The sequence below is a fragment of the Myiozetetes cayanensis genome, unplaced genomic scaffold, assembly GCF_022539395.1.
Source record: "Myiozetetes cayanensis isolate MyiCay16 unplaced genomic scaffold, myiCay2020 scf2-11, whole genome shotgun sequence".
Lineage (NCBI taxonomy): Eukaryota > Metazoa > Chordata > Aves > Passeriformes > Tyrannidae > Myiozetetes > Myiozetetes cayanensis.
The window spans coordinates 10,794,505-10,806,691 of record NW_026087411.1 but is presented as its reverse complement, the minus strand read 5'-3'; the positions used below and the strand labels follow the sequence as shown (position 1 = coordinate 10,806,691).

Below are 12,187 nucleotides of genomic sequence, written 5' to 3'. Positions count from 1 at the left end.
TCCAGAGGTCCCTTCCAGCCCGAACTGCTCCAGGGCTTCTGTGATTCCGTGAACTTGCACTCGGTCCCCCTGCGCTCACCCTTTTTGCACCCACATCTCTCAGTAGGACAGGACGGGCGGGCACTCACCCTCGCTCCCCTCTCGGGCATTTCGCTGCGGCGCCGCAGCCCCACGCGTGCCTCCCGCGGGGGGGACACGGATCTGCCGTTCGCAGCGCCTCCCTGCCCTCCTTCTGCGTTCCCCTCGGCGGGGCAGGCGCTGTCCGGGCTCCGGCGGTGCCGGGAGGTGGCGCCGCGGTGCCGCCGGCGCTGCCCTGGGCGCGGGGGAACCTCGGGGGCCGAGCCTGGCGGGGCGGGAGGAGGAGGAGGAGGAGGAGCGGCGGGGAGGGAGGGAGGGAGCGGAGCGGGCAGCGCGGCGGCTCCGTGCCCTGCGTGCGTGCGCGTGTGTGCGGGGAGCGGGCGGGCGGCATAGACAGGATATATAGAGGATGTGCCGCCGCATGGCTCGCCCCGGCCGCCGCCGCCGCCGCGCCAGCTCCTTGGGCGAGCGCCAGTGAAGCGCCGTCGCCCTCGCCGGCCCGGGCAGCGCCTCCCTGCCCGCTCCGGGTGCTCCCTGCCGGCCTCGCTCCCGGGTTTCCGGCGTCCCTCCCGAAGCGGCCGCGCCGGGGGCGAGCGGCGCGTCCATGCGGGGCCGATGGCCGGGGCTCAGCCTGGGGTGCACGCCCTGCAGCTCAAACCCGTCTGCGTCTCCGAGACCCTCAAGAAAGGCGTCAAATTCGTCAAGTGGGACGATGTGAGTACTCTCCGCTTCCCTCGGCAGGGGCACGGCTGTGTCCCCTCCGGAATGGGGCTCTGGGTGCACGTGTTGCGGCCCCCCGGCCCTGCCCGCTGCGGGACCCCGGGGGCGGGCGATGGGTGTCCCCGTCCGGGACCGGCGGCCAAATGCCGGGCAAACTTTCTCCGAAGGCTCCCCGATCTCATTTCACTTGGCCGGTGCGAGCTGTGTTGTGCTGGCTCCTTTAGCGAGCGCCTGCTTTTCCCGCCTCCCGTGTTTCAGTGTGCATGTTGCCACTTCTGTCCTCGTAACATAGTTGTTTCAACCTGTTCTTTAATCTCCCGTCGCCTGCTCGCAGCCTCTCCTCTCCTTTCTGGCTCCTGTCCTCCTCTCTGTCTCTCCGGCGAGCTTGTCAGGCCCTTGGATGCCTTCTCCCAGGGCTCACAGCTTTGGTACTCTCGTTCATCTTCCTCTCTCCTTCTTTGCCTCAAAATCATCCGCTTTACCTTTAGCGCTTGCTGCTTCCCAAGTCTTTATGCTTGTATTGCCTCACGTAGGGAAGGAGCGTGGTTTCCACTTTACCTTCGGTAGCACAGCTGTTCAGCAGCTGGAATTTCCTTCTTGGCGTGCCGACTGTGCCCGGGACAGTTTCAGAAAAAGGCAACTTTTCTTTATTTAGTTTTCCTTTTCCCAAAGCCTGTTGTGTCCTCTGTTTAGCCTCGCTCCTGCAGTACAGCATCGGGTGTTTGTGTCTCAGCTGTGCATGGAGGAGCAGGTGTCCCAAAAAGTCTGTCCGGCAGCGGTGTCTGCAGACAGAGGGGCACCGTGAGACTCGAGCTGTGGTAGAGAAATGGTTGGGAAGGAAGGCAGGCGGTCTGAACATCACAGTTGTTGAGGATGGCTCGTTTTGAGTGCTCTTGTATTTTTTGCTGCGAGTTAGAGTGTGCTGAAAACATCCACAGCAACAACTGGAGGGTCAACAGAGAGGGAGAAGGAGCAGTTCATGTGTAACCACAGTTCTTGTTACATATTGCTCTTTTGCCCTTGCTTTCAGCCTGTCCAGCAGCCAAATGTGTGAGCCTGACCTCTGTAAAACCTGTGATAAACACTCTCAAGGAGAGAGAGAACATAAGAAACCGAACAACTTGCAGTGTGAAATTTTATTTACAGTAATAAGCAAACACAGCTTTAATAGGCTCGGCAAACTGACCTTGTCCACCGTAGTAAACATTGGCTTTTGATACAGGTTATTTATGTTCAGGAACTAAGCTTGAATGACTTGCCTGGGAAAATGTTTCCTTGCAGTTGACATTTTCCTTAGGATAGGAAAAGGCAGCACAGCCTCAGCCTTGTCACTGTAGTTATTGTTTTATTTTTGGTAAGCTACCAAGAAACTTCCACAGGTTTATGCAGAGGTCAAGTGACTGAAATCTCCAGACTGAAAACCCAAGCTGTGAGACAGCAGTTTAAATTCTTAGTTTAAGTGCTATTTCTATGTATTGTGTACATAGAATCAGGAGGAGAAGTGTTCTCCACGCACAGTGGATGTTCAGTGGCTAACCTGTCTGCTATGGACTAACAGGAAAAAAGATGAAGACTGACGACCTAAAGGCTACAACAATAAAACATAGCTAAATTCTAGTAAAATATGTGCATTTCAGGCTAAAGGTGTTACTCAGGGACACACAGGTGTCACCTGGGATGTGTGACTGAGGTGAGAGTCCTGTTGCGTTCAGTGAGTGCTCTCATTGGCAATCTTGTGAAAGTTGATGCGTATTTAGCTACGCTCACGAAGAACTGTGGCATTAACTCACGGGTGTCTATGCATTGTGTGTATATTTGCACATTTCCCACCCCTCAGCCTCCCTGTCTTGCCCACAGTGTTTCTTCTCAGCAGTGGAAGCCCCCCAAAATCCAAGATTTCAAGGAAAGTGTGTCCTGTTGCTATGCTGGCTGTAAAAAGATCTTCATGCGAATGCACGTGTGATGCCTTTGAAAAGTGTGTGCCATTGAGTAGCCAGTAACCCCTTCAGAGTCTTTGTTTTCCAGGAAATTCATCTGCTGGAGGGTTTTTAAAAATGATGGTTATTAACGTGACCCTCGGTGGTTGTCATGTAGGCAGGCATGCACAACCCCACGGGGGAAACAATAGGCTCTAATGAGGAATGGCAAACTGCAACATGGAACAGTAGAACAGAATTGACCATAACGAGTACTTGGGCTCTGCTGTGCTCCCAGGGCTGCTCAGGAAAGCCAGGCTTACACCCTGATGTTTGTTATGCACCGTTTTCCTTTCACTGTGGGAGTGAGAGCAGGAGTTCAGCTCTTCCATGTGCACTGGGGCAGCATTTGTTCCTCTCCGAGGCACGTTCTTGTAGTTCCCTTCCCTGCTGCTTTGGGTTGCAGTTTAAAGGTGCTCCTATTGACTTGCCTTTGTGTTCCATGAAGCACAAGTGTTGCCTGTGAATTCCTATGACTGGTACCAACTTTCAGACCAAAGCAGAATTTTTCCAGCTGGGTTCTAAACCACTGGAAAGCAGCAGCCTTTTAAAGTGGGAATGCTGGGAGGATTTAAAGCGGGGCATGAGAGGTGTGTAAGGAATTTCATGGTGCATAAAGTAAGGGTTGTTAAAGATCGTACTTGCCAGCTTTGAGAAGGATGCTGTGCTGTGCAGAACAGTGACAAAAGCTGCAGTGACAGAGACTCCAAAACCAGCCCACACATTGATATCCCATCCTGAGCCTCTGTGCCTGATCAGGAGCTCTGAAGCCCTAATAGGTGTGGTACTGATGATTTGCACGGGCTCCCTCCCTGAGGAACAGCAGTGGAGTTTGCTGCACATCTCACATGAACCTCAGCACTGTGATGATGATCCAGTGGGAAAGAGAAATGCCTGGCCTGAGCTTTGCTAAGAGGAGAGGAGGTTATGTCAGCCCCTCAAGACCACTCACATACAGGCAGGTGGAAAGCTTAAAATGCCATTTCCTTTGCAGACCATCTGCAGCTGTAAGAGCAACAGGATCAATTAAAAAATTTCTGGCTTTGCAAGACAAGTCCCTCTTTTGTACCTCGGGATCGGACGTGGTAGCGCTCACACCATCCGCTGCCTGATACACTCTAATACACAAATTCCCTTTGGGATCAGGGTATAAAGCACCACAGTCAAACAGATTATTGTTGTCTGGTAACTTTGCCTTTCCTCACACTGTTTCTGTTTTACCCTGTAACAGTATTACAGGTTGGAAAACAAATTTTAGAAAGAATCCTTGCTCTTGATGTGGAGTTTGGGTTCACGAGGCACTGAGCAGGAATAGGTGAAGGATGAACGTGGCTGGTTGCGTAGGTGTTATTTTTGTGGATGTATCCACCTGTATGCCTGGTTCCAGATGGTTAGTTGGCTGAGCACTTGCTTCTCCAGATCATATTTTTTCATATTCATCATATTTTTTAGGTCTCTGTGCCTGCTTCTCCCTTAGTGCTGGGGAGAGACTGAGCCTCTCAACTCCTGCTCTGGCTTCGAGCAGATGTGCTTGTATTCCTAGAGGGAGGGAAAGCTTCAGGGAGAACTGACCTGCTCCCCTCTGCTCTAGGGATACCCAGGTTGCAGCTCTTCCAGATGACAGTTTTACAGCAGTTGAATAAACAAAGAAAAAGGTGGCAGTTAAGTCCACAGGTGAAGCTTTTTGGGTAGGGGCTTAAGCTTAATGACAGTGGAGAGGGGTGATGAGTCCTGAGTATAAAGAGTGACTTCTCTCAGGACTGGTCTGACTTCTGAAGGGCTCAAACCTGCCTTGGCTGACACTTCTTTCCCTGTTTTTCTCTGGCCTGTGACGGGAACAAGGTGGGTAAAACGGAGTGAACAAATATCTCAGCAACCAGAGCAGAGCTGATGTTTTCCAAGAGTAGCAAGTGAACACGATGGCGCATATTCAGAAATAGATTTGTTTTCATTTCTTGCTTAAAGGCTTCCTTATCTTCCCCAGTGATAACGGTGCACTTTGCATAAACACTTTGCAGGCTCTCTGTGTGGCTCACACTCTTACTTGCAAGTTAAGTGCATTGGTAAGGTAATGAAACTACCTAAATGGAGAGCCATCGTTCCAATTTTCTAGCCATGTATTTTTTTTCCAAAAATTTTGGATTACTGGAGGATAGGTAGCATTGCTTAGTGGCTACAGCATTTGCCCAGTGAGCAACAAAAACAAACCCAGGTCTTTTAAGTTCTCTTTTAATGCCTTTCTCTTGGAGCACTTTATCTTAACAAAGCTTTTTTGAGCTCAGATGGTGAATGTTATGTTTGCAGTCTTCTTTATTTGCTTAAAATCTTGCAGAAGATTATCAGGAGCATGAGATACGTCCCCTTTTAACCTTGCAAGTAAATGTAACATCAGAACATCATTATTATAGATAAGCTGGGATGAAACAAATAAACAACCTGGGAGCTTTCAGAAGCTATTTTAAGATCTCGATGCTGAAGTAACTTTCTTTTTCCCTTGCCTAGTTGTGTTTGTTTTTAAACTCTGCCCAAGCCTGTCACTCCAGTACATTAGTGAGGCCATGAAAAATGAGCAGCCATTGTTCTGTGTGTATAAAAGTAAAACAATAAGCTGAGGAGAGTTTATTTTTTTTTTGGTCTGTTTTCAGTCTGGAGGGAAGATGTTAGTCCTAAATTCTAGAGTTTTTGCTGGTCCTTCCTTGTTGCTGATCTTTATGTAGTAAACAAATAGCAGCTCCGTGCCGGATAGAAATAGTTAAAATGAAAAATTGTGGTTTTGCTCTTTTGCAACACAGGAGAATAATCAGATGGAGATAAAATGTTAGCAGTTAACGTTTATTTAAGGGGAAAGCCCTAATTTAACTCAGTTAGTAAGCTCTTTATCACTTGAGTGTGTGTGGGGGGAAAGATCTGAGACTGAGATGCCTGTCTGGGAAGATGTGGTGGAGACTTTACATATTTAAATCATAGATAACATCTGTTATTGGAGCATCAGAGCTCTTGGGAGTGTTGGTGGATAGTAGGGAAAGTGCAAGCCAGAAAACAACTCCTAAATAAATGAGGATTCTTCGTGAAAGAGAAGTTAACTGTGAATTTGGATTGTGTTGTGGATGCTTTCTTCTCTGCAGTGTTTGAATGTTCAAGACTGGTTTTTTTTGTTTGTTTTTTAATAAAAGCTGTAGTGAAATAGTTAACAAATAGTTAACTCATCACTAACGGGGTCTTCTATCTATCATAAAGTAAATGCTTCGTAAGCACTTTTTAATTTATTTTCATGAGGCCCACTAGATGACAAAATGTGTTCCCAGTTGTGCTGTTGTAGGTCTGAAAAAAGAGACTAACATAAAAACCTACTAATTTTTAATCTGCCATTAGATACCTTGGACCTAATTCCCAGCCTGCATAGCACCACACAGTCAGGTGTTCAGGATGCCTCCCCAGTGACTTCAGATGAGTTTGGGCACAGCATTTCAGGAAATTAGAAGAAATGTGGAAATGCAATTCCAGTGTTCTCTCAAAGTCAGAATGCAGCATTTATGCTGATGAACAGACTGCCTTAAATGAGACTTTTCTCAGCATCACACAAGAACTCTCTGGCTGAGATAAAAATCTTCCTTTTTGGCATTTGGATACTTCTGCTCCAAAGTTCTCCCTTCATTCCTTCTTTCTGTGTACTTGGCAACGTGTAAGGACTCCTGCAGACAAATCAAGACTATAGGCAGTGAGGGTATAATTAGCCCAAGGGTGAGGACATCTCGAGAAATGGCTTTGGGTAGGACAGACTTCTGAGAAACAAATCCCACTCAGGGTGCCTCCTGTCAATTTGCAGGGCTTCAGTCTTTGATCAGCACAATGGTGACTTGTGTCCTGTGGTGCCATCACCAGAGCTTCCCCAGGATTTAACCACTCCAACAATGAAGAATATTTTCCTGCATGTTCCTGGTGAACAAGTGGGCATTTATTTTATGAGTCTCATAAGCTCAATTCCAGTCTTGATTTTTTTTTAATCCTCCTTCCACTCATTTTACTTTGTCCAGCATTTTCTTCTTGCAGTCTGTTCCTTTGCATGGCAGATCTGGTTCTTCTGCCCTCAGTGGAGGAGGACATCTGTACCCTTCCAGGTGATTTCAGGAGTTCATTGCAGGTGGGATGGGACTGCAGTTCAGCTGTCAGCCTGAATACCTTCCTAGTCCTCATTGTTTAGTTCCTGCTCAGTTCCAGTCTGAGTGCACCCAGTGCACTATGGACTTCACAGCTGATGTATCTGCTGCCTGGGTGAGAACTGGAGTTCTGCTATTCCTTCTCCTCCACTTCCCCAAGCCTGGAATCCCCCTGATTTGGGGGCTCCTTTCTGGAGCTGTCCCCACACTTGCTCAACCCCAGTTCACGCCCTTTTGCCCATGTGAAAAGAAATGCTGGAGAACATTTTGCCTCTGCCAGAAACAATTCATGTTTCTTAGCTCTGTGTTTGGAAGCAGCTTGGCAGAAACTTTCCAGCAGGAGATTCAAGCACATGAAATAATGGTGTGTGTAGAAGTTCTCAGGTTATATTTGTGGACATTGTGTCTCTCGAAATCTGAGGTGAGCCCAGGGAACAACAGGCTGGCTTAAGGCAGTGTCACGAGCCCCCCCTCTGCTGTAACAGCTGAAGTAGCATTAAAATATTAAAAATAAAAGTAGCATTAAAATGGAGGTGGCACTTTATGCTTGCTAATGTTGGGTGTAGTCTGGGGGACCCACACTTCAAGTCAGGCCTTGAAACAGTTACCTGGCAGGTACTTAATTATGGATTTATCCCTTGGTGATCTGTGCCTGGTTGGTAAGGATCCCAAAGTTCTCTGTGGCACTCTGTGGGTGTAAATTTGAAGGCTTTTGGTTTAAAAGTATAAACCAAAGAATATTGCTAATGCAGGACCTGAGGTTGTGCAGCCAATTAGGAGGCAACCTAATGGAGTAAGTACAGAACAGCCTCATTACTCATTTGAGGCTGCGGAATTGGAGGAAAGTGGAGAATTGGCCCTAAGTCAACTAATGAAAAGGTGGAGGGCTTTTAAAGGTGGAATTAAAAGCCCTTCAGGAAAATTATTCACTTAAGTTTAGACCCAGTGTGATGTGCAGCACACTGGGACTGCCAGATCACCCTTTGATTCCAGGAATTTGCAGTAGGAATGTGCTGGAAGCTGAGCTGCTGCTTGGCACAGGCACCCACGGGTGGCTTTTACAAAGCCTCACAACCCACAGTCATTTGCACCACGGACTGGGACACCCTTTCTCCTTTTCCTCTTCCCTTTCTGGTCACAGCTGATTCTGGGCTTGGTCATCTCTTCCTATGCCTCTTTTCATCCACTTGGAAGTGTCCCAAGACTCTGGGGCTCCTACCCAAAGGAAAGGGCTGCTTGCTGTGTCAACATCCAGAGGAATGGAAGAGCTATACCCCTACTATTAAATTGAAATTTAATGTTAGAGATGTACAACACTGACATTTTGTCTCTGTTTTATCCTCGTGTTCTGCATCTGAGTGGGTCAGGGAAGACACGAATGCCTGCTGCTGATTTGTTTGTCCTTCCAGTTGTTTGCTATTTTTCTTTCCTCCCCCTCTATTGTGTCCTGTCCTTTACCTGCTTCTTCAGAGCTGGGTATGGTTGGTCAGTCTGCTCAGGGGGAGTTCTTGGGGGCAGCTCTTTGGGTGAGAAAATGGAATTAATGGCCTTCACAACACTCTCCTGAACAACTGCAGGCTGTCTTATGGGTCATAAACCAGGTATAGCACAACAGCGTTTGTAAATAAATGAACCAGACAATTGTTAGTTGAAATGAGTTTCTCCTTCATAGCCTTGAACTGCTGCTCTTCTTGAATGTGTACTGCAAAAAGGGGTTTTCGTGGATCTTCTTGATTGTTGCTGCCTCTGCAAGCCCTGATTGCAGAGTGGGATAAAAGCAACAGAGCTGTTCCACAGGTGACAAAGGACTCTGTTAATGCGGAGTGAGGAGAAGGATGTTGAGAGCTGACTCAAAATATATATTTCCGTTTCTCTTCATTCAGAACAGCGTGGCATTTGGTGGCAGGGACTTAAAAAAAGTTTATTAGTTTATCAGTTAATTGTGCTGTGCCCACTGTCAGAGTAGTGTCGTTCATTTAAAGATAAAAACCTACAAGCAAACAACTTCCTGGAGCAGAGAATCTGAGGTATCCAAGACTCATCATTATCCCTGTCTTGATAAGGTTTTCTTTGTGTCACCTCATGGATATTGAAAGCTCCTTCCCTTCATCCTCTGCTTCTTTGAGTCTGATTTCACTCAGTATTTTACAACTCCCATCTATCCAAGTATTGCTTTGATAGCTCAGGCAAATCCAAACACCTTTGGGTTAAAGCAACTGGTTTGAAATGATTAACCAGCAAAATTGGTTAATCCTGGAGATAATTGCTTTGCTCCTGTCTGCTTCCCATCGCTTCTCTTGCCCCCCTGAAGTTGCACATATCTCATCCAAAGGCTTTGTCTTTCCTCATTTTAAATTATTTGCACACAGGCTGCATGAAATAACCTAAAAAAGGAGAGTTACATTTCCAGAGCATTTTGTTTCCTCTTTTTTGAATGGCACAGGTCTGAGAACCCTTTGTAGTTGCTTGTGGGTCCAGTCAGTGTCCCTTCAGGTATATTTTAAAAGTGAATTTGCCTGTTGTATCAAACAGTTCCCAACTTTTCAGGTGTACAAGATGGTAGAAACTAGGGAGAAATGAGGGGAAAATGTTTTCTACAGATTCTAATTATCTTCCTACATCAGAAACAGTACTCTCAGAAGTTGGGTTTGATTTATTTATGATAATGTCAGTTTGATTAACTTTATTTGCACTTAAAAAAACCGTCCATGCTCAAATATTTGAACCTGTTAGAGCCCACTTTTTTTCCCCCTCAAAGGAATATATTTACCTCACATATTGATGCTTTGGCAATAGGTGAAGGGTCAAGCTGCAAAATACCTGTACCACTTGAACAGAAATATGAACAGAAATACAAATCCCTTTCGAGGAGGAGCTCAGTGTTTTAGCCTGGGTTTGTGGGGAGCTGAGTTAAGCTGAGGCAATTTTTCTGCCTGCTTGTCTTTCTCTTCCTTTCTATGCTCCCTCCAGAACTTCTTAAATTGAGTTTGGCACACGGGTAGATGTCTCCAGACAGCAGGGTCTTTACAGATGCCATGAAAAATAGAAGAGGAGAAATCCTATTAGGACCAGGCTGCACTTGTGTCAGTCATTGTCAGGCAACAGAGAATCCCGGGGGGTGAGGGATGGGATGAACTCCCATCTGTGGAAAAGGCTGTGGTTGGAGCTGAACCTCTGGAGTCAGGTACCTGCTGTCAGTCAGAAGCCACAAATACAGAAGTAACAAGACTGCCTCTCTGAGTACTTAGAAATGTGCTTGGTTTTAAATGCCCTGAGCTATGGATGTTACCAGACCACACAGATGATTAACTGATGAGGTGGAACATTTGTATATACACATGAGCTCCCACTACAAAAATCTTCATAGCTTGGCTATATAAACAATAAAAATACTAATGAGAAGTCATTGATACAAGTCTTAATGTAGCAAATGCTGTTTCAGGTTTTCCAGGTGAATTGAGTCTTTGTAAACATAATTTAGTAGGCATTTAGCTTGTGTGGATACCTGAAGGTCAGGTTGTCTCGAGGAGGGCAGTGGGCTGCTGGTAACTGGAGTGCTTTGCTCTGTGGACTCCACTTTGACAAGTCAGTGTGTTATGCCTGTTTAACTTCACCTGCTTCCAGCTTTTCTGGATTAACTCCACGCATTGACAAGTCTGGAGTTTAGTGCTGCCTTCACAGCAATGGAAAGATGCTATGTCTGAAAAAATAGATTTGAGGCAGGTGATGCTAAATCCTTTTAGTGCCATCTCGCTAGTGATCCCTTCAGGGGCATTTCTGGATGCTGCAATTCATTAACACGGGTGGCAGAGCAGCCTGTGCATAATTATGTGTTTTGTGTGCTGACATGGATTTCTTGTTTGTCCTTTTACCTTCCAGGACTCCACTGTTGTGACTCCAATTATTCTCAGAACAGACCCACAAGGATTTTTCTTTTACTGGACAGATCAAAATAAGGTAAGAGAGAAGCTTCCAGCTCCAGAATGGTTCTTGCTTTTGTATGGTGGTGTGATGGGCAGGAATAAGGAGGCTGGCACAGCAGACCAGCATGGCATCAGCACACCTTGCTCTGCTCCTCTCAGGAGCAGATACAGCAGACCTGTGGCTCATCCCTGGGGCACAGATCTTGGAGACATGGATGGAAGAGTTGGTCATTTCCAGCCATGTCGATGAACTCATGTCCAGTGAGGTGTGTAATTGTCCTTGGAAAGGCAGGCAAGGATGGGCTTGTGATGCTGTTGTGGTTTCTCTTGCCTTCTCCACACGGAGGATTTGGTCTGTGCTGTGTGGCAGGCCCAGAATTCCCAGAGGCCGTGGCTCCCTTTGGATTCTTGCTCCTTGGTGGCCACAGTGCTCCCTGGCTGTGCCTGGTGGGCCACGTCACCAGGTTCTCACTAATCCTCCGTGGATGCTTTCTTTCCAAAGCATTCCGGTGTGCTGAGGTCACTGGGATGGCTGGGGAGCTGCTGGGAAAGCTCATGGCCTGATTCATCCCTGCGTTGCTCCACTTTCACATCCCTGTCACCCCTTGGAATCCACAGGGTCACGTTTGCAGCTGGGGGAGGCTGTGCCGCAGTGAAAGAGCTCAGTACCCTGAGCTGGATGTGGTTTGTGTCACGCACCACATCAGATACAAAAGAGTAAACTGTTGTTGTAGTGATGACAGCAAAACACTGTCTCAGCTGGGAATGAGTTCCTCTTTTCTTACAGGTGAATTTTCTAGTACTTACCAAGTAAGTGTTTCTGTTGGCTCCCTGCTGAAAGTGGTGGTAGAACTCGGTGATGAGCTTTGAGCTTTGGCCTCGTGAGGAGTATCTGCCCAAGTGACTGAAAAGGTGCTCCTGGCTATGGAAACCTGGTGTGCCAGTTGGGGAGCTGTTTTTTTCAGGAGTTCCTGTTGATTTTCAGTTTAGATACCAGGGCAAAAATAGCTTGAGGAGGTAGTAACCATGAAACGTGCAGGCTGAACAGGCCATTTGCTGTTGCATTAAATCATGTTTATCCCTGCCACGTTTGCTTTGTAGAGGAGATGGAGCTCGGTTTGGAGTCGGTGTGTTTGGAATTCCTATCATGGAGTTGTTACACAGATAGTCCAGGCTCGTGGTGGGCAGTGGTGGGTTCATCTCTTGGCAACCCAGAGCTGTTAAATTGCTGCCCTGAGAAGCTGAAGGCTGGGACTGACACGCTGGGGCTGTGCCAGGACACAGAGCAGGCCTCTGCTGTGTTCCTTCCCTTGCATAAACTGATCATATGAGC

At 47.2% G+C, this 12,187-nt stretch overlaps 1 protein-coding gene across 4 annotated transcripts in view; it reads left to right on the top strand.

Annotated features, from left to right (window-relative positions):
• Positions 1-467: 467 nt before the first annotated feature.
• Positions 468-12,187, top strand: part of PLCB1 (phospholipase C beta 1) — a 317,877-nt gene continuing 306,157 nt past the window's right edge. For 2 of the 4 annotated variants that reach the window (XM_050316645.1, XM_050316644.1), the window contains exons 1-2: positions 468-792; positions 10,811-10,888. In XM_050316645.1, coding sequence (XP_050172602.1) covers positions 694-792; positions 10,811-10,888 — 177 coding nt within the window. In that variant the 5' untranslated portion in view covers positions 468-693. The remainder of the gene's footprint in view (positions 793-10,810; positions 10,889-12,187) is intronic. The other 2 variants (XM_050316647.1, XM_050316646.1) reach the window with 1 other exon arrangement.